The sequence below is a fragment of the Bufo gargarizans genome, chromosome 6 (genome assembly GCF_014858855.1).
Source record: "Bufo gargarizans isolate SCDJY-AF-19 chromosome 6, ASM1485885v1, whole genome shotgun sequence".
Classification (NCBI taxonomy): domain Eukaryota; kingdom Metazoa; phylum Chordata; class Amphibia; order Anura; family Bufonidae; genus Bufo; species Bufo gargarizans.
The window spans coordinates 341,599,730-341,621,025 of record NC_058085.1 but is presented as its reverse complement, the minus strand read 5'-3'; the positions used below and the strand labels follow the sequence as shown (position 1 = coordinate 341,621,025).

Here is a 21,296-nt window from a genome sequence, read left to right as displayed (position 1 = left end):
AAAAATAATAATTACCTTTCAGGAAGGTAGGGGGAAAACACTAAAATGGAAAATCATATGATCCTCAAAGGTTTAAAGGGCATCTGTCAGCAGTTTTGTACCTAGGACAGTGGCTGACCTGTTACATGTGCACTTGGCAGCTGAAGACATCTGTGTTGGTCCCATGTTCATATGTGTCCACATGGCTGAGAAAAATGATGTTTTAATATATGCAAATGAGCCTTTAGGAGCAACGGGGGCATTGCTGTTGCACATAGAGGCTCTGCTCTCTCTGCAACTGCCGCACCCTCTGCACTGCGATTGACAGAGCCAGGCAGTGATGACTTTTCAAAGTGCAGAGGGCGCAGCAGTTGCAGAGAGAGCAGAGCCTCTAGGTGTAATGGTAACGCCCCCGTTGCTTCTAGAAGCTCATTTGCATATACTAAAACTTTTTCTCAGTAATGCGGACACATATGAACATGGGACCAACACAGATGCCTTCAGCTGCCAAGCGCACATGTAACAGGTCAGCCAGTGTCATAGGCACAAAACTGCTGACAGATGCTTTTTAATGAAGATCTGCTGTTTCTTCTGACATGTCTTTTTTAGTAAAAACTAGTATTCCCTATAAAATAACAATTTGGAGCATCTTTCTTAGATCTCTGCACGCTAGGCCTATGTATTTGGATGTTGCCAGACGCACCATTTACCAGTGCTGTTAGTGGAGGTGCCGATGATTTATAGGGAGGCACAACTGGTATAGATCATCCAATAATCTTTTATCTATTTATCTGTTTGATTAATGGATGGAGGCGATGATGACTCCTGCTTATAGAAGCTGTGTTCTGTTGGCAGGGGTGGTCAGTGAGTGTGCAAGCAGCCTGCCCCCACTGGATCACTATATGTGATCCTGCACCATATGACCATTTAATCTCCTAGAAATCTGCTGCTCTGGTTTGGGCTCCTGCATAGGGGGACTTTGCAGCTACGTGTCAAGGTTTCCTCTACTCCTGCACACTGTGATATAATGTCAGAGCCTCCACGATGTATACGAGCAAACAAAATAAAATAATGAGCTTGTGTCCTAACCGCGATCAGTATTAAGGAATATCCCTTTAATGGTGTAGGATTGAGGAGAAAACCTGGGAAGAACATATAATCTCTATGGACATGGTTGGATTTCACCCTAGGACACCACTACTGCAAAGCATCAGTCCTGGCCCTCAGCCTGGGGCATGGCCTTCCTGGATGAGCAGGGATATTGATCAAATGCATTAATAAAGCCACTGCCTTGGTAATTATACAGGGACTGTGAACAGAAGCGGAGAGGAATCAGTCATTGGTATTCTCCGCGTGTTGTCTACGCTATTACATAGGAGTTCATCACATGCCGGTTTCTCACTTACATGAGCATCTTGTTATAGAGATTAATATTGCTCGCTTCCCATATTGATGTGATGTTCGCAGTAACGGATACACCGTTATTTGTGGTTTAAACTAGCATCTTATTAGCCTTGAGCCTTCATAAGTAGCAGCTCTGCCTTCATTACATTTCACAGTGCGTTCGGAAAGTCTTCAGGCTCTTTCACTTTTTTCACATTTTGTATTATTTTCACCATCATTCTGCGCTCAATATCCCGGAATGAGAGAGAGAAAACAGAATTTTAGGAATGTTAGCAAATATATTAAAGACGAAAACGAAAATTTTTGGACAGACATAACTATTCAGACCCTCTAGGCCTCATGGTCACGACCGTTGTTTTGGTCCGCAACCGAGCCGCGTGCTGTCCGCATCTGTTGCTCCGTTCCGTAGTCCACAAAAAAATATAACCTGTCTTATTCTTGTCCATTTTGCGGACAAGAATAGGCAGTTATATTAATGGCTGTCCACGCCGTTACGCAAATTGCGGAACGCACACGGACGCCATCCGTGTTTTGCGTATCCACAATTTGCGGACCGCCAAACACACAACGATCGTGTGCATGTAGCCTTACTATGACCTTTTAAACTTCTCTTGATTGTCTTTAAAATGTTTCCACACCTTAGGGCTCATGCACACGACCGTATGCCCTCCGATACATACGGTCCGTGAGCGGCCATATATCCCGGAGCGGCATACATCGAGTGCACAGCATCATAGGTTACTATGATGCTGCGCACATCGGGCTGTCCGTGGGGCTATTGTCCCGCACTCATAAGATCATATGAGTACGGGACAATAGTCCCGCGGACAGCCCGATGTGCGCAGCATCATAGTAACCTATGATGCTGTGCGCTCCTGTGCACACGATGTATGCCTCTCCGGGACATATGGCCCGCTCACGGACTGTATGTCTCGGAGGGCATACAGTCGTGTGCAAGGGCCCTTAATTGGAGTCCACCTGTGGTAAATTCAGTTGATTGGACATGATTTTGGAAGACACAGCTCCGTCTATATAAGTTTCCACAGGTGACAATGCAAAAACGTAGCCATGAGAAGTAAAGAACAGGGTTGTGTTAAGGCACAGATCCGCAGAAGTGGACAAAAAATTTCTGCTGCCCTGAAAGTTCCTAAGAACATAGTGGCCTCCATAATTCTTAAATGGAAGAAGTTTGGAACAACTAGGACTCCTTTTTGAGCGAGCTAGTTGCCCCACCAAACTAAGTAATATTTGTTGAAGGGCCTTGGTAAGAGAGGTGACCTAAAACCCAATGGTCAGGTTGGCAGAGCTCCAATGATTCTGTGTGCAGATGGGAGAAACTTCCAGAAGGTCAACTATCACTGCAGCATTCCACCAATCTGGTCTTTATGGCAGAGCGGCCGGATAGAAGTCTCTCCTCAGTAAAATGCACATGAAACCTGCATAGAGTTTTCAAAAAAGCACCTAAAGTACTCTGACTCATTTCTAAGCGTCATGTTCGGAGGAAACCAGGCACTGCTCATCACCTGTCCAGTACCATCCCTACGGTAAAGCATGGTGGAGGCAGCATCATGCTTTGGGGTGTTTTTCAGCGGCTGGGACAGAGAGACTGTACAGGGTTAAGGGAAAGCTGAATGGAGCAAAGAACAGAGATGTTCTTAATGAAAACCTCATCCAAAGGTTCACCTTCCAAAAAGACAATGACCAAAGTACAGTCGTGGCCAAAAGTTTTGAGAATGACACAAATATTAGTTTTCACAAAGTTTGCTGCTAAACTGCTTTTAGATCTTTGTTTCAGTTGTTTCTGTGATGTAGTGAAATATAATTACACGCACTTCATACATTTCAAAGGCTTTTATCGACAATTACATGACATTTATGCAAAGAGTCAGTATTTGCAGTGTTGGCCCTTCTTTTTCAGGACCTCTGCAATTCGACTGGGCATGCTCTCAATCAACTTCTGGGCCAATTCCTGACTGATAGCAACCCATTCTTTCATAATCACTTCTTGGAGTTTGTCAGAATTAGTGGGTTTTTGTTTGTCCACCCGCCTCTTTGAATTAGATTGACCACAAGTTCTCAATGGGATTAAGATCTGGGGAGTTTCCAGGCCATGGACCCAAAATGTCAATGTTTTGGTCTCCGAGCCACTTAGTTATCACTTTTGCCTTATGGCACGGTGCTCCATCGTGCTGGAAAATGCATTGTTCTTCACCAAACTGTTGTTGTATTGTTGGAAGAAGTTGCTGTTGGAGGGTGTTTTGGTACCATTCTTTATTCATGGCTGTGTTTTGGGGCAAAATTGTGAGTGAGCCCACTCCCTTGGATGAGAAGCAACTCCACACATGAATGGTCTCAGGATGCTTTACTGTTGGCATGACACAGGACTGATGGTAGCGCTCACCTTTTCTTCTCCGGACAAGCCTTTTTCCTGATGACCCAAACAATCGGAAAGAGGCTTCATCGGAGAATATGACTTTGCCCCAGTCCTCAGCAGTCCATTCACCATATTTTCTGCAGAAGATCAATTTGTCCCTGATGTTGTTTTTGGAGAGAAGTGGCTTCTTTGCTGCCCTTCTTGACACCAGGCCATCTTCCAAAAGTCTTCGCCTCACTGTGCGTGCAGATGCGCTCACACCTACCTGCTGCCATTCCTGAGCAAGCTCTGCACTGGTGGCACTCCGATCCCGCAGCTGAATCCTCTTTAGGAGACGATTCTGGCGCTTGCTGGACTTTCGTGAACGCCCTGAAGCCTTCTTAACAAGAATTGAACCTCTTTCCTTGAAGTTCTTGATGATCCTATAAATTGTTGATTGAGGTGCAATCTTAGTAGCCACAATAGCCTTGCCTGTGAAGCCATTTTTATGCAACGCAATGATGGCTGCACGCGTTTCTTTGCAGGTCACCATGGTTAATAATGGAAGAACAATGATTTTAAGCATTTTAACAGGTCAAGTCTGCCATTTTAACCCAATCAGCCTGACATAATGATCTCCAGCCTTGTGCTCGTCAACATTCTCACCTGAGTTAACAAGACGATTACTGAAATGATCTCAGCAGGTCCTTTAATGACAGCAATGAAATGCAGTGGAAAGTTTTTGGGGGATTAAGTTAATTTTCATGGCAAAGAAGGACTATGCAATTCATCTGATCACTCTTCGTAACATTCTGGAGTATATGAAAATTGCTATTATAAAAACTTAAACAGCAACTTTTCCAATTTCCAAAACTTTTGGCCACGACTGTACAAAGGCATGACCACGCAGGAGTGGCTTGGGGACAAAACTGTGAATGTCCTTGAGAGACCTGAGCATGGCTGTCTACTGACTGTCCCCTGTGTAATGTAGGACTGGATAGGTTCTCCAGAGCGAGAGAGATTTGTTGCCACTCTGCCATCTGGCCTAGAATCCTTAATAGAAATCCCTAATAGGGTTAATAAAATTGATTTCTAAATCAGAAAACCCCTTTACAGAGTCACCTCTCCTGACATGTCTGGTTTAGTAACCGCTTGCCTCCCCCATGTAATCACAATTCTGGAGCATCTATTCTTATGGCTCTATGCTGTGCCATTCCTTCTAGACATATTGAATGAATTACTAGCAGTTTGTAATGAAGGTCCTGATGGGTGTTACCGGTTGGGGGTGTCTCCCTGCGCTTTCTGTCACTGACAACGCCAATTGGATAGTGCCAGACTGTTCAGAAGCACACCCTCAACTGGTGATACCCATCTTAACCTTCAATGTAAATAGCTTTCATTTATAACTTCTAGCAAAAATATTAAAGGGATGGCACATTATAGATTTGTAAGAATAGATGCTCCAGAATTGCTATTACATGGGAAATGCAAGTAATTACAAAAACACAGATGATACAAATTGATTCAGCTCACATCTATCCACTGTGTTGGTGCACCATCATGATGTAAACCAGGCATCCTCAAACTGCGGCCCTCCAGCTGTTGTAAAACTACAACTTCCACAATGCTCCACTGTAGGCTGATACCCGAAGGCTGTTCGGGCATGCTCGGAGTTGTAGTTTTGCAACAGCTGAAGGGCCGCAGGCATAAACTGTAGTGAAGGTAATTTTCTTACAACTGACCAGAACTCCCTTCTGATCCTCAGCTGTGTCATGTGACCAGCACTGATCTCCCAACTGACACAGGACAGGAAGTCAGTTACCCCTCTATTCATTCCCATGAGGCTTCCTGCACACAAACGCGTGCGCCCCGTGGCCATGCTGTGGGCCGCAGTGCACTAACGCCCACCATAGGGCAGCGGATAGCGGACCGATTCACTTTAATGGGCCCGCCATCCGGCCCTTCCGCAAAAAGATAGGACACGTTCTATCTTTTTGCGGAACGGAAGTACGGGACGAAACCCCACAGAAGCACTCCGTAGTGGTTCCGTTCCGTGCTTCGGTTCCACACCATTCCGCATCTCCGAATTTGCATACCTATTGAGGTGAATGGGTCCGCATCCGTGATGCGGAATGCACACGGAACCGTGCCCGTGTATTGCGGATCCGCAAATGCGGTCCGTGATACGGCCACGGAGCGCACACGTTCGTGTGCAATAAGCCTAAGACTGACATTGAGACTCTCATAGGAATACATATAGAAACTAGCTTCCTATCCACACATAAGATACTGTGCTAATTGAAAAGTCACAGTGTTGGTCACATGACACAGCTGAGGATCAGAAGGGAGGGGATAACTCACAACTGCAATCACTGGTAAGAAGATTACCATTCCCTACTCTTTACATCCCGTACCTAGGTCAGAGAATAAAAATGTTGTGGCAGTGCTGCTTTGATCTTGAAACATACAGAAAAATTTAAAATGGACTTAGTATCTAGTGGACTAAAAATACGTTGGAGAAATTGAAAAATTTTCTATGTTTCAAGATTGAATAAATTATGATGGATTTTATCATGTTAGTGCTGAAAAACTTGTATTTTCCAGTTACAAAAAAACACATCGGGATAATATCTGACGGCCACTGAAGTATTTTTGCTTTTTCATGTTCTGATCTATGACAGGGTTTGGATCATCTTTTTTTTTTTCCCCCTCTTCTTTAAAGGGAACCTGTCACCGGGATTTTGTGCATAGAGCTGAGGGCATAGAGCTGATGGCCGCTAGCACATCCGCAATACCCAGTCCCCATAGCTCTGTGTGCTTTTATTGTGTCAAAAAAACGATTTGATACATATGCAAATTAACCTGAGATGAGTCCTGTCCCTGACTCATCTCACATACAGGACTCCTCCCAGGTTAATTTGCATATGTATTAAATAGTTTTTTTTACACAATAAAAGCACACAGAGCTATGGGGACTGGGTATTGCGGATGTGCTAGCGGCCATGTAGCAACCCATGTCCTCAGCTCTATACACAAAATCCCGGTGACAGGTTCCCTTTAAGAGGTCCCACAGCCAAGAAGCTGATTACACAGTATCCTGCTGCCGGAACCTCCGGCGATCAGTGATAATCTCTGTCAGAATATGAATTTACCAAGTGTTCAATTTCCCTGCAGCACCCCCACAGGTGAAATGCAGCATTACACAGTCCATGTAATGTATGGATGTGCTTAGTGCCCCTGAGCAGGCGAGAATCTAAGATTAAGGGTCCCATCTACACAAAGTATCTAAAAATGGGTTTGTAAACCAGACAAAAAAAATAAAGAATCTTTGCTATGAGCCGAAGATTGTGTAGAATATGTAGGCTGTAGAAGTGAAGGACTGTAATGAAGATAATAATTTCATCCTGTTCCTGTTGAGGACGTGTCGGCTGTGACTTGACTATGAGAGATGTCTCTTTTATATGTACTTCATCACTGAAGATCCTTTTCTGCTTGGCTTAACAATCTGCTTTATTTTCAGAGTGCAGAGAAATCTTACTGCCAATGATGACTGATCAGCTGAAGTATCACCTGGAGAGACAGGAGGAACTGGAGGCTTGTTGTCAACTGCTCAGCAACATCCTGGAGGTTCTTTACAGGAAAGACGTGGTTAGTACTGCAAAAGATCACTCACTTCTGCAAACCTGTAACTTGTGTTAAAGGGCATCTGTCAGCAGTTCTGTACCTATGACACTGGCTGACCTGTTACATGTGCACTTTGCAGCTGAAGGCATCTGTGTTGGTCCCATGTTCATATATGCCGGCATTGGTGAGAGAAATTAAGTTTTAAAATAAGTAAGCAAGCCTCTAGGAGCAACAGGGGTGTTGCCGTTACACCTAGAGGCTCTGCTCTCTCTGCAACTGCTGCACTTTGATTGACGGGGCCAGGTGTGATGACATTTAGGCTCCATTCACACGTCCGCAAGTGTTGTCCGCAATTGTGTGGAATGGGTGCGGACCTATTCATTCTCTATGGGGCCGGAAGAGATGTGGAGAGCACACTGTGTGCTCTCCGCATTTCCGGAGCGCGCCCCCGATCTTCTGTCCGCAGCTCCGCAAGAAAATAGAGCATGTCCTATTCTTGTCCGCAATTGCGGACAAGAATGGGCATTGCTATGGGGGTGCCGGATGTGTGAATGGACCCTTACAGTGCTTGGGCCTATTTAAAGTGCAGAGGGCGTGGCAGTTGCAGAGAGAGCAGAGCTTCTAGGTGTAATGGTAACGCCCCCGTTGCTCCTAGAAGCTCATTTGCATATATTAAAACATCATTTTTTTCAGCAATGCGGGCACATGTGTACATGGGACCAACACAGATGCCTTCAGCTGCCAAGTGCACATGTAACAGATTCACTATGGATTTGTCAACACTTTTGACCTTGCTAAACTGTTGACAGCTCTAGATAGGGCCTGAGTAGAGCAGGACAAACATGCCGGGTGGAGATTTTCTCATCTGGAGTAGTGTCAGAATATACAACTGTGAACTCTGGTGCCTGCTCACGATGCGGATTATGTGCATAATACAATATCTGCGCAGTGTATGAGATTAGACCAGGGATGCCCAACCTGCGGCCTCCAGCTGTTGCAAAAGTGCAACTCTCAGTATGCCTGGACAGCCTACAGCTATTAGGGCATGCTGGGAGTTGTAGTTTTGCAACAGTTGGAGGGCCCCATGTTGAGCATCCCTGGATTTAGACTAATCTCATGTACACTTTGCTTTCTTTTTCCTTAGGTGCGGAAATTGACCTGCTGTGTGGATTTTGAAATTTGCGGCTGTCCACTGTTTTTTTTTTTTCTTGTGCGGATCTCGCCCTTTTCAGTGAAAGGGTGAGATTTGCAGAAAATCCACATCAAATCCGCACAGACAATCACATTAAAAAAAGTACAAAAGAATGCGATAAATAGTGCAGATTTATATGCGTTGTTTTGTGCAGTTTTAGTTCGGATTTCTTGCAGGTTTTCTGCACATAACTCTGCAGCGTGTGCAGCCACCCTTAATTCTGACAAATTTTGCTGTTTAAAGTTACTAGTGCTCTTTGTATTGATTGAGCTGCGTCACAGACCCTGAGTGCCAACTGTGCCATCCAACCTGGGGATCACTACATCTCAGAGGGGAGGGCCTGTGCAGCAATTCAATTCAGACAGCAGAGCACAAGACACAATGAATTCCCACATCAAGAGCATTTAAAGGGCTTCTGTCACCCCACTAAACTGTTTTTTTTTTTTTTTTTTTGTGTACTGAACGAAAATTATTAATAACATAAGATCGCAGGATAGGGATTATAAGTATTCAAAAAAAAATAAAAAATCTGTTTAGTGGGATGACAGAAGCCCTTTAAAGGAAGCAGAATAGAATCCTATTCACACTACTGAAGATAAAGCGTCCACAAAAGCTGTGTTTGTACTGCCCTATGCAGCCACTAACTAGTACTGTCAACAATTTAGCTGCCAGACTGCCTTTAACCCCTTCACAACATCCACCGTATATGTACAGCAGATGTCGGGTCTTTAAAGATGGTGTGCGCTCCGAAGCGGAGCGAGCGCCATAGCCAGCTGGTGCCTACTGTTTCATACAGCAGACACCCGCGGCTAATATCCGCAACCAGCAGTAGTGTCGATCGCAGACATTTAATTCTCGGATGCTGTGGTGTAATGTGACCACTGCATCTGAGAAGCTGGAAACCTGCAAGTGCGCACTTTACGGGCTGAAACTCCTCCCCCTGGCGGAGATCAGGGAAGGCGTTCATGCAGAGTAATGAGCCTGATCCTGTATTAGGCTTCCAGACTCATTACTTTTATTTTACAATTCCGGCCAGCAGGTGGCCGCACTGAACTATAATATACCTATTTCTGTATAGGCTAATGGAGAAGATTCCATTACCCTATACAGATTGCAATCTGATGATTGCATGTTGTGGCCTGCTTGGGGACCTAATAAAAAGTAAAAAAAAAAAAAAGTTTTAATAAATATATACAAATTCAAATCAACCCCCTTTCCCCAAAATCAAAATATTTCAACAATAAAAAATAAATAAAAAAATCAACATCATTGGCATCACATCCCATATGGGGAATGGTGTAACGGAAAAACTCACAAAAAATTTAATAAAAAAGTGTTCAAAAAGTCATACACACCCCAAAGTAGTGTTATCAAAAACTACAGATCGTCCTACAAAAAATGAGCCCTCACACATCTAGCCATATATAAACACTATAAAAAGTTATGAGGTCAGAATATATGCTAAAAATAAAAAAAAAATTTTTTCAAGTTTTTATTTTCAGTATTAAAACGCAAGAAAAACTTTACATATGTGGTATCGCCATAATCGTACTGACTCGGAGAATGAAGGGCACAAGTCAGTTTTACCACATAGTGAACGCTGTAAAAACAAAACCCGTAAAGCTGTGGCAGAATTGCATTTCCACCCCATTTGGAATTTGAATTTCCTGCTTCCCACTGCATTTTATGCCATATTACCCTCTTCTACCCTAGGCCTGTTTTCACCTTCCTGTCCAGGCCTATTTTTCCAAATCTGACCTGTGTCCATTTATGTGGTAATAACTATGGAATGCTTTTACTTATCTAACAAATTCTGAGATTGTTTTCTTGTGACACATTGTACTTTTAAGTGATAAATTTGAGTCAATATTTTTTCCTTTACTTAGAAAAAACATAAAAATTTAAGGAAAATTCTAAAAAAATTCCCTATTTTTGAAATTTGAAACTTTCTACATTTAAAGGGAACCTGTCACCTCCCAAAACCATCCCAAGCCGCCAGCAGTGTGTTTCTGATGATGCTTTTATCCCCTGCCCGGTGCGCTTCTCCACACATGCTTGAAGCCAAGGAGGCAGCGGCTCAAGTCACGGTAACCACGCCCCCTTCGCTGTGACTGACGGCGCTTATGCAGAGAGTTCGGCAAAGCCAGCCGAATTGCCAGCTGTCAGTCACAGCGAAGGGACAGGGAAGGGGACGTGGTTACCGTGACTTGAGCCGCTGCCCCCTTCACTTCAAGCATGTGTGGAGAAGCGCGCCGGCCAGGGGATAAAACAACGTTTTCAGTACTTTAGCCGCATCGACCTTCAGGAAGAAAGGCATCATCAGAAACGCACTGCTGGCTACACGCAGGTACTGCTGGCGGCTTGGGATGGTTTTGGAAGGTGACAGGTTCCCTTTAAGACAGATAGTAATACCCAATAATATAGTTATCAATCAGCATTCCCCATGTCTACTTAATGTTTGCAACATTTTGTAAATGTCATTTAATTTTTTGGGGACATCAGATGGCTTTGAACTTTAAGATGCAAATTTTAGTTTTTCCAGAAATTTTCCAAAACCCTATTTTTTTAAATAACCAATTCAGTTATTAAAGGATAACTGTCACACTTAGACCCTAATTTCAATTTTCATATATGTAGTTAGTAATAACATGATATTCGATAATCGGTTACTATTAGACTGACTTACCCCATATTTAATAAGATTCAGCCCTTAGCAACCAGTCTGCATAAAACTGCAATTTCACTATTCAGTTAAGATGGCCGCCACTGCCCTCACCCTGAGACTAATCCCGCCTGCCCTCACTAGCCAGTAACAATAGCCCCCCAAAAGTGTCAGTAACCAGAGCCCCCCCCCCTAAAGGGTTAATCTCCTGCAGCACAAAGGGGTCCTCTTACCACATGTTGCTTTCATTTATACACTGAGCAGACGGCAGATCTCCCTTCCTTGGTCTGCGCTGCTTCAGCTCTGCTTCTCCAGCTCTGCTGAGTGAGGGAGCGTCTGCCAAGCGCAGGGACAGGGAGAAGTGCACACAGCCCAGGCACTGTTATCAGCTGCTGGGGAGGACCTGGCTCTAATCATTTACACACAGTCCCTGGCTGTCTGTAATCTGACCTTGCACGCTGTGTCCTCCGTCCTTCAACACATAGACGGACCCTGCCTAGTAACCTGATTTTAAGCACAGATAAAAATAGGCAGTACAGGGAACAAAACTGTGGAATTAAGGGGTAATTGAATTCACAGTGAAAAGTTTAATTAGGGCCACCAAGGAGATATTAATCACCACAACCCAATACTCCAAAAAATAAAAATACGACGGTTATCCTTTAAAGGGTTTCTACCACTTAGGTGTCACATATTTGGCTGTCAGACACTAGCGATCCGCTAGTGTCTGCTCTGGCCAACCATCCTAATATAATTGCTTTTGGGGCGGTGGTTTGGCTAAAAAAACTACTTTTATTAATATGCTAATGAGCCTCTAGGTGCTATGGGGGCGTCATTAGCACCTAGAGGCTCCGTCTACCTTTAGAAACGGCCGCCGCCGAGCGCGTCCCTCCAGCCCGCCCATCTCCTCCTGAATGCGATCCTCGTATGTATTCTGCGCATGCGCAGTGAATGTCTGATCGCTTCCTTGCTCAGACATCTCCACTGCGCCTGCGCGATGACGCCATAGTGCTCCGAGGACAGGCGCAGTGGAGATGTCTGAGCAGGGAAGCTGTCAGACATTTACTGCGCATGCGCAGAATACATACGAGGATCGCATTCAGGAGGAGATGGGCGGGCTGGAGGGACGCGCTGGGGGCGGCAGTTTCTAAAGGTAGACGGAGCCTCTAGGTGCTAATGACGCCCCCATAGCACCTAGAGGCTCATTAGCATATTAATAAAAGTAGTTTTTTTAGCCAAACCACCGCCCCAAAAGCAATTGTATTAGAATGGTTGGCCAGAGCAGACACTAGCGGATCGCTAGTGTCTGACAGCCAAATATGTGACGCCTAAGTGGTAGAAACCCTTTAAGTCACTTTTAGGGGTTTACATGGTATACCGTAAATTGACAATAAATTACCCCACTACTAAAGTTATTCAAAACTGATTTAACAAACTTTGTTAACCCTTTGGGTGTTTCACAAGAATGAAATGGAGATGAAAAATCAAAATTTTGCTTTTTTAGGCAGATTTTCCATTTTCAGATATATTTTCTTTTAACACAACGATGGTTGACATCCAAATCAAAGTCAATATCTATTACCCCGATTCTGCAGTTTATAGAAACACCTCATTTGTGCCCGTGAACCGCTGTATGGGCACATGGCAGGGCACAGGTTGCAAGGAGCAACATATGGATTTTGGAGCGCAGATTTCACTGGAATAATTTTCAGGCGCCATGTCACTATTAAAGACACCCTGATGCACCCCTACAGTAATAAATCTCAAAAAGTGACCCCATTCTAGACACTACACCCCTCAAGGAATCTTTCAATCTTTACTAGAATTAGGAAACACTTCTTTTTCTGGGTTGAACACCTTTGTAAATTTAGAGATGAGGTGCTCCGGGAGGGGTCTTATTTTGATTAGACGGTCAAATTGTGGGTCATCTTGGGCGGGGGCGGAGGGATTTCAAAATGGATTCAAATCTTGAGCGGGACATGGCCCTATTGTAAATTGGACTGTGATACAAGACATCTGGACTCCAATATTGTCTCATTTCTGGTTGTTTTTTTTTTTGTTTTTTTTTACCAGGCCCACATGCAGCAAGTGTCCCCAATAGGTCATAATGTCGGCTGCATTTACTGGGGTCCAACCAAGAGATCTTGCATATGAGGATGTCTGGTTTTGAGCAATAAACTGCTGGGCATACAAATTTGTTTGAGTCACCATCAAATTGAGTCACCATCAAATTTATGAAATCGTCAGAGAAAAAGATTTTGAAAAAATCTATTTCTTTGAAGCCCGTGCAGTCAATCTAGAGGGGCTCATAATCCTCAGGTGGTGTGGTCCATAGGGGATCACTGGGCGAGATGCTACTTCATCTCTCCTGGGGCGTCTCCTTGAGGGTCCCTTATCACCGGATGATGATGGAGTAGAGCAGGCATCCTCAAACTGCGGCCCTCCAGCTGTTGTAAAACTACAATGCCCTGCTGTAGGCTGATACCTGTAGGCTGTTTGTGCATGCTGGGAGTTGTAGTTTTGCAACAGCTGGAGGGCTGCAGTTTGAGGATGCCTGGAGTGGAGGAATGTGGCATCCTCTTCCTCACTTGCAGACTCCATTTCAGAGGCAAGGATGGCGTATGCCAGAGTACATTCTCTGGGATGGACGGGACATTTTTATTTTTATTGGTGTGTGAAAAGTGTCAGGGGGTGTATGTAGTGATTTAACACGTGAGGGGGCTTGTAATGAATTTAAAATAAAATTTATGATAAAGAAACAAAGAGACAGAAAGATGAGAGAAATAGTAAGATAAAAATTTAGATAAAAAAAAGGCTCCCAAAAAAATAAAATAAAAGGCACTGAAACCTGAGCAGACGCTGTCAGTAAATGACAGTACTGACCGGGTGCGCAGCAGGTGCAGGATCCACGCACGCAGATGACACGTGCGTGGGTAAAAAAATGTAAACTAGTACTAATTAAAATTGACATCGTATGTGTGTGTGTATATATGTATGTATGTGTGTATATATATATATATATATATATATATATATATATATATATATATATATATATATATATATATATATATATATATATATATATATTTATTAATGTTATAGCTAGCTGGCACTAACTGAAGGGTTTAAAAAACTATTTTTTTTTTAAAGTGCTGATCAGCAGTTGCTAGTCACAGCTCACACACAAAAGTGGTGCAGAGCTGGAAAAGAAAAAGAAAAAAGACAGACTGGAGTCCGCCAGCTGTTCCAGATGTTGTTCTTCTTTAATAAAAAGCACTGATTTATGTGGTAGTACCACAAGTCCCAGCTGGCAACCAGCAGCACAGTGGGAAACAAGTCCTCTCTGCAAGCTAGAATGGCTGGCTGCAAAGAGGCACCAACTGTTCTTTCAGCTGCATAGTGCTGCCATTGCCTGGAGCGTTGTTCCAGCTAATCGCAGCGCTGGGAGGAGACATCAGTGTCTGGTGTCCCTTCCTGACATCGGAGGTGATGTGGGCTAATGTAATCAGCCTCAATCACCTCCGTCCCAGCCTCCAGCAGCACCACAGATTGGCTAATTGTAGAATAGCGCTGCAATTGGCTGCAGCATTGTTCTAGCCAATCGCAGCGCTGGGAGGGGGACATCAGTGTCTGGTGTCCCTCCCTGACCTCGGAGGTGACATGGGCTGATGTAATCAGCCCCTGCCACCTCTAGCCAAGACCCCCGGCAACACCATACCATTTCTGGCGCTGCGATGGGCCAGTCTTTACTAACCGGCCAATCACAGCGATCAGGGGGGCGGAAAAACTCCTGCTCGCCCTCAGCTAAGATGGCTGCCTGCCGATTAGAGCAGCCATCTTACTCCGTTCACCGCATGATGCAGTGCAGTGACCGGCGTTAACCATGACGTACTATTACATCAAGATGCGGGAACGCAATTTCTTCTATGACGTAATTGTACGTCATGTGTCGGGAAGGGGATAAATGGGGGCATTAGAATGTACAACTTGTCCCGCAAAAGACACGAATGTATTTTCTTTCCGTGTCTGTTCTGTTTTTGTTTTTTTGCGGAGGAACCATTTATTTCAACGGGTCCCTGTGCATTCTTTGTCCGTATGTCTGTTTCCGCAAAAAAAATAATGTCCTATTATTGTCTGCATCATGGAGAAGGATAGGACTGTTCTATGAAGGGCCGGCTGTTCCGTTCCACAAAATACGGAATGCACACGGACGTCATTCATATTTTTTGCTGATCCGTGTTTTGCAGACCACAAAATGCATACTTTTTTTTTTTTTTTAACGAGGATAGAGCTGTTTTTCTGATAAAGTGCTCTAACTTCTCTACATATACATGGGTAAATTATTAAACACTGTCTACCATCAGCCACCACTAGAGGGAACTTGAGAGCAAAATTTTTTTAAACTATATTTTTTCATATTTTTGTCATGTCCTCTTAAAGGACTTGAGCATGTGAGCACTCAATCACTTCACTATTGCAATGGGACAGAGAGAGCCTCCTCCCTCTATCCAACTGCTCAGATTCCCCGGTCAATAAGAAGTAATCTCTGATCCCACCACCGCTCAGCTCCTTAGTGTGCTCTATACGGATGTCGTGCACAGGTAATGTACATGTAGGGCAACATTGCGTTAAAAGGTGGTCTGTCAGTTTTAAGCGTCCTCTATTTTATTCACTTTTAGTCCTTCCATCCTTTATATAAAGCTTTGCATTTGACACCTCTTGTAAGACCATGTTTTTTACGCACATAGAAATAAGCTTGAATATTAGGTTACGTATGAATATGTGATGTACAGAGCAACGAATTTGCTTTGACTAGGTTGCTCACAATTATGCGTTTTGACCCAGCGAGCTAAACCTCAGCTCATAAATTTTTATTTTCCACCTCATGTCGTTACTTATTACATTGAGTATTGATGCCACCGTATGGAGAAATGGAGACAGATTGCCATCGGAGAAGGATTCTCACATTTAGTTCAGGTTTAGAAAGTCAATTTAAAGCTTGTAGCTTAAGTCAAAACATCTTCAGATCATAAATATATTACAAGATTAAAAAAATAGAGTAAAACGCTCACTTATTTCAGCTCTGTGGCTTCAGGTGTCTAAATCTGTCATTCATGTGACTCCAATTTATCGCCACCAGGTATTGTGCGCCTATTAGCTCTGCTGTTCTGAGATAATCTGAAAATGAATTTTCAATTTTGTATGATAGAAAGCCAATATCTCAGGATTCCTGTATCTTTTCTTCCGCAGGGTCCAACGCAGCGACATATTCAAATAATAATGGAAAAACTTCTGAGAACCGTAAACAGGACGGTTATATCCATGGGACGGGATTCTGTGCTCATCGTAAGTGAATTTTTAGTCAGTCAGGCTCCAATGTTTTGTTTTTCTTTTATAATCTATTCCTTTTTGTCTTTTTTCCTTTTTATTTACTGAAACAATGCAAATGTGATTGTTAATATGGATTTCCAAACTTTAACATGTATCCTCCTGGGTGAAAAATACTAAAAATGTGCAGGAAAGAAAGATACAACACCTGCAAAACAACGTGAAAAAGGCCATTAATAACAGGCACCTGGCACCCCTGCCAATCGGCAGGACGCTACACACTTCCCTCCATCGTGTGGTGGACATTAAAGCGGTTATCCGGGCCCCTCACACACAATGTACTTGCCTCGCTCCCCGGCACCCACATCTCTCCTGATGCCCGTGCGGCCGCCGCGCGGAAAACATCTGAAGTCGGGGCGGGGGCAGCTAATAGCAGGCCGCAACGGGAATGAGCCTCCCTAGCATCACCCGCAATTCTAGGGAAGCTCGTCCTTGTCACGGCCTGCTATTGGCTAGGTTGCCGCCATCCGTGGAGATGCGGCAGCCATGCAGGCTTCAGAAGCAACGCAGGTGCCGGGGAGCGAGCTAAGTACATTGTGTGTGAGGGGCCCGGGCATATAGGGGGGCATTTTAGGGGTCAGATAACCCCTTTAATGGTAAATGCAGCACTGCTCCTGTTGAAGTGAATGGGAGCACCGTTGCAGTTACCGGCTCTGTCCAACTGATGGTTAAGTTAACCACTGTTTGGCAGGGGGTGTTGAACGCCCATTGATCTCGTATTGATTACCTGTCCTAAGAATAGACATCAATATGAAATTCCTGGACAACCTCTTTAAAAGAAACTGATCACTGGAACTGATCGATCCCTCTAACAGATGCTTTGCAGTGCGCACAAGGGGGCTCACTGTATTGCGTGACCCCCCCCCCCCCTGCCATGGGGCTACTTTATTCCACATGCTGATGATGCCAAAATAGTGGAAAAGAATATTATGTTTTATCCATTGTGGGTGAAGGTCGGGAGTCCTCCTGTTCCTGAGCGTTCAGGTGTGCCGTCCTGCTACCGATCCCCCTTCTCCTGCCACCGATTGGCGCCTTTATTTCTATACACAACATAGGAAGAGCACAGTACAAGAAAAGATCTGTCAGTCATCTCTTGGGGTGGGAGGGACATTGGGACTGGCACTCAGCGATCTTGGGAGCTTTTAAGGATATAACTGGGCCATAAAATGTAAGTGGCCCAGTGTTTCAATCAAGGTCATGGTCACCCGTTTATACTGGCTAGATTAGCCTAAAACTGGTGACATCTCATTAAGAGTGATTTCACAGTCTACGAACGATGTGTGAACAGGGTTTTCCCCCCTGGAGATTTCTGAATGACGGGGCCTTCGTTGGGGTTTGTTGCCAAATACTAATAACCAATTATTGTCTTTGATATCTTGTGAGTGGCTCCTGTTTAACGTGTCATTGTCTCAGGACAGTTTTGCTTTACATTGATCTACCTTTTTATCTTTCAAGAGAAAAATGATATATAGTATATGTTTCCATTATGCTGTATTTTTAAATGTTGAGCATTTTCTAAAATGTTAGTCTTTTTTTTTTTTTTTGGGAGTAAACTAAGCCAACAAATACTAGACCGCCAGATTCATCAGCCAGCATCGGTCACTGTGATAAATCTTGCATAGATATGGATGACCTGTTCTCAGGATAGGTCAGTAGTCTCCGATCGGTGGGGGTCCTACTCCCATCATTCCCTCCAGTCAGCTATTTGAAGAAGCCCCAGCGCTCTAGTGATCACATGGCCCATGTGCAGCAAAGTTCTATTCAAGTGAAGGGCCTGCGCTGCATTTCCCAACACAACCGCTATACAATGGTACGACGTTTGATGAGGCCGCCGTGCTCACTGGAGCGCCACGGCCTCCTCACACAGCTGATCGAGGTGTTGCTTTTTTTCGTTATCATGTAATACCCTGTGCACCTATGGATGGAGGTGCTTCCTTGTAAATACATTTAAAGACGACGTGCCACAATCAGCATTTTTCAGTTACAAGAAAGGTAATGTCTGAATGCTGGGACCCGACCTCCTTCGATCACGAGGTTGGGGTTCCCGAGCCCCCAGTTCCTTTTTAATACACGACCACAGTGAACTTTTGAATGGAGAGGTGTTGGAGCATGCCTGGTGCCGCTCCATTATAGCTTATGGGACTGACAGATAGCGGAGTACGGCTTTCACCAGTTTCTGTTCCTTCATTCAAACACCTCCTCTCTGCAGCTGTTTGAAATATTACAAAATACAATTTAAAGGGGTTTTCTGGGCTTTACAAGATAGGTAATCAATATGAGATCAGCTGTGGTTGACTCCCAGGACCCCCGCAGATCAGCTATTTGAGGAGGCTGCATCGCTTCCGTGAGCAACATGGCCCCCTCGCGGCTTACTAAGCACAGCCCCTTACATTGCTCCTAGCCAGGCGTGGGCAACCTGCGGCATGCCAGCTGTTGTGAAACTACAACTCCTAGCATGCTCTATTTATTTCTGTGAGAGTTCTGAGAAGAGCAGAGCAAGTATGCATGCTGGGAGTTGTAGTTTCACAACAGCTGGAGTGCCGGAGGTTGCCCACTCCGACCTAGGCCATATGAGCGGTGAACGTGACATCACATGGCCTAGGAGGAGGCCTACGTGCTCACAGAATGCTGCGGCCTCTTCGTACAGTTGATCCTGGGAGTTAGACCCTCTGTGATCTTGTATCCAGATTATAGGTCATCAGTATGTAAATCCCGGAGAACCCCTTTTAATACTTATTTGTTTGAGCACATAATGGATATAAAAAACAAAAACCCTTCTTTTCTGATAAATCATAACCAGAGTTTCATTTATTGTGTTGTTCTATGAATTTGTGGGCAAAAACTTTATTTGGGGATTTTAAAACATCATTTTACTTGTGCGGTATAAACATATAAGTATCTTTAATTAAAATAATAAAAAATAAATAAAAAATACAGTAAGATTATAATTATAATTTTTTCTCTCCACCCAGCAAATAAAACAATTGCACTTCCTTCTTGGCACATTAGCACTATTCCCTTTACACAGACTATATTATACACAAAAATAATTTGATATTTTTTATGTACATTTTTGTAGCCCTATTAAGCGAGTCTGATAAGTATTATTCATGATAAAAAGCATCAGTTTGGGCATGAATACAGATTTTGTACAGTGTTAATGAGAAACGTACAATCCTTCAAATTATCACATAGTGATAGCAAATAAAGCATCGTCTCCCAAATTTACCAATCCCAGTCACAAAAAAGTACTACAAAAATCGTCAATTCATGCATTTTCTTTCTTACCCTTAGAATAATAAACTTCCATTTTATGCATTACTGTCACACTCTTTTTTTATTATAATATAAATGATTTTCTTACAGTAAAAATAAAATCTGTTTGGGTGTGTATCAGCAGCTGCCAAATGGCAACTCTGTCCTCCAGACCTCTCATTAAAAAATCGGAAAACTAATAGTAACCGTAGGATTTGTCTAATAATCAAGAGACCATTTTAGGATTGGTATTTTCCCCCAGTATGTAGCAGCTAATTGTTAGCGGACTTCTCCACGTAAAATGCTCTTTAATGGAACACTAAACCTAGAAATGAAAGGGGTTTTCTGAGATCTTTATACTGATGACCTGTCCTGTGGATAGGTCATCCGTTTTTGATCCATTTAGGTCAGCTGTTGGAGAAGACACTGGCACTCGCACTAGACCAGCAGCCTTCGCTCAGCTCGCCAAGCACAGCGCCATACATTGTAAAGCGGCTGTGCTTGGTATTAGAGCCCAGTCCCATTTACTTTGATGGGGCTGAGCCGCCTCTAGGCCATGTGACCGATTTAACGTGATGTCACTAGCCTAGTAAAAGCTGCGAACATCGGTGCCTTCTCAAACAGCTGATCGGCTGGGTTCCAGGGTGTCGGATCTCCAACGTTGACCTATCCCGGAAAACCCCTTTAGGGCAAATGCACACATTCAGGATTTATGTGCGGACAATCCGCAATGAAGTCCACAGGTGTTCACGGGGAAATCGTGCGGTCAATCCGGATCAATTGGTGCGGATTTGCATGCGGATTTTAATCTCCCCGTTGAAGTGAATAAAGAAAATCCGGTCAGGAAAAATAAAATAAATTGACATGCTGCGAATTTTAAAATCTGCACCTTAGGTCAAAATCTGTACAGAAAAAAATCTGCATCATGTAGTTGAGAATTTCAGATTCTCATAGAATACAATGTACGTGACCTACGGTGCGGATCTTCCGCACAGAAAATCCTTACACAATCCTGATCGTGTGCATTTAGCCTTATTTCATGAATGAATGAATGAATGAATGAATATATATATATATATATATATATATATATATATCTCTATATATCTATATCCCACAGGATAGGATAAGTGATAAATATTGGATCCCAATGGCCAGACCCCCTGAGATAGGAGGAGCAAGGGTTCCCCGAGTAACAGCTCTGAATGGAGCAGTGGGGTGCATGCCAAACCACCACATTCACTTTTATGGGTCTGATGGAGCTTTGTCTATGTTCCTTTTGATAGCCTATGAATATTAACCCTTTTAATGCGAAAAATCAGCTTGCCCAGTATTTCCACATGCCCCCGAAACAAACAGTCTTGCGCATGCGTTACTTCAGTTTTCATCTGGAAGAAGGCTGAATGCTAAGGGGCAGAATTTAGTCTTTCTGATTT

General features: G+C 43.7%; 1 protein-coding gene across 1 annotated transcript in view; it reads left to right on the top strand.

The window, feature by feature from the left end:
- Nucleotides 1-21,296, top strand: part of DOCK1 (dedicator of cytokinesis 1) — a 388,933-nt gene that overhangs the window by 142,406 nt on the left and 225,231 nt on the right. Inside the window, exons 26-27 of the mRNA XM_044296110.1 lie at nucleotides 7,257-7,384; nucleotides 16,468-16,563. Of these exons, the coding sequence (XP_044152045.1) occupies nucleotides 7,257-7,384; nucleotides 16,468-16,563 (224 nt within the window). The remainder of the gene's footprint in view (nucleotides 1-7,256; nucleotides 7,385-16,467; nucleotides 16,564-21,296) is intronic.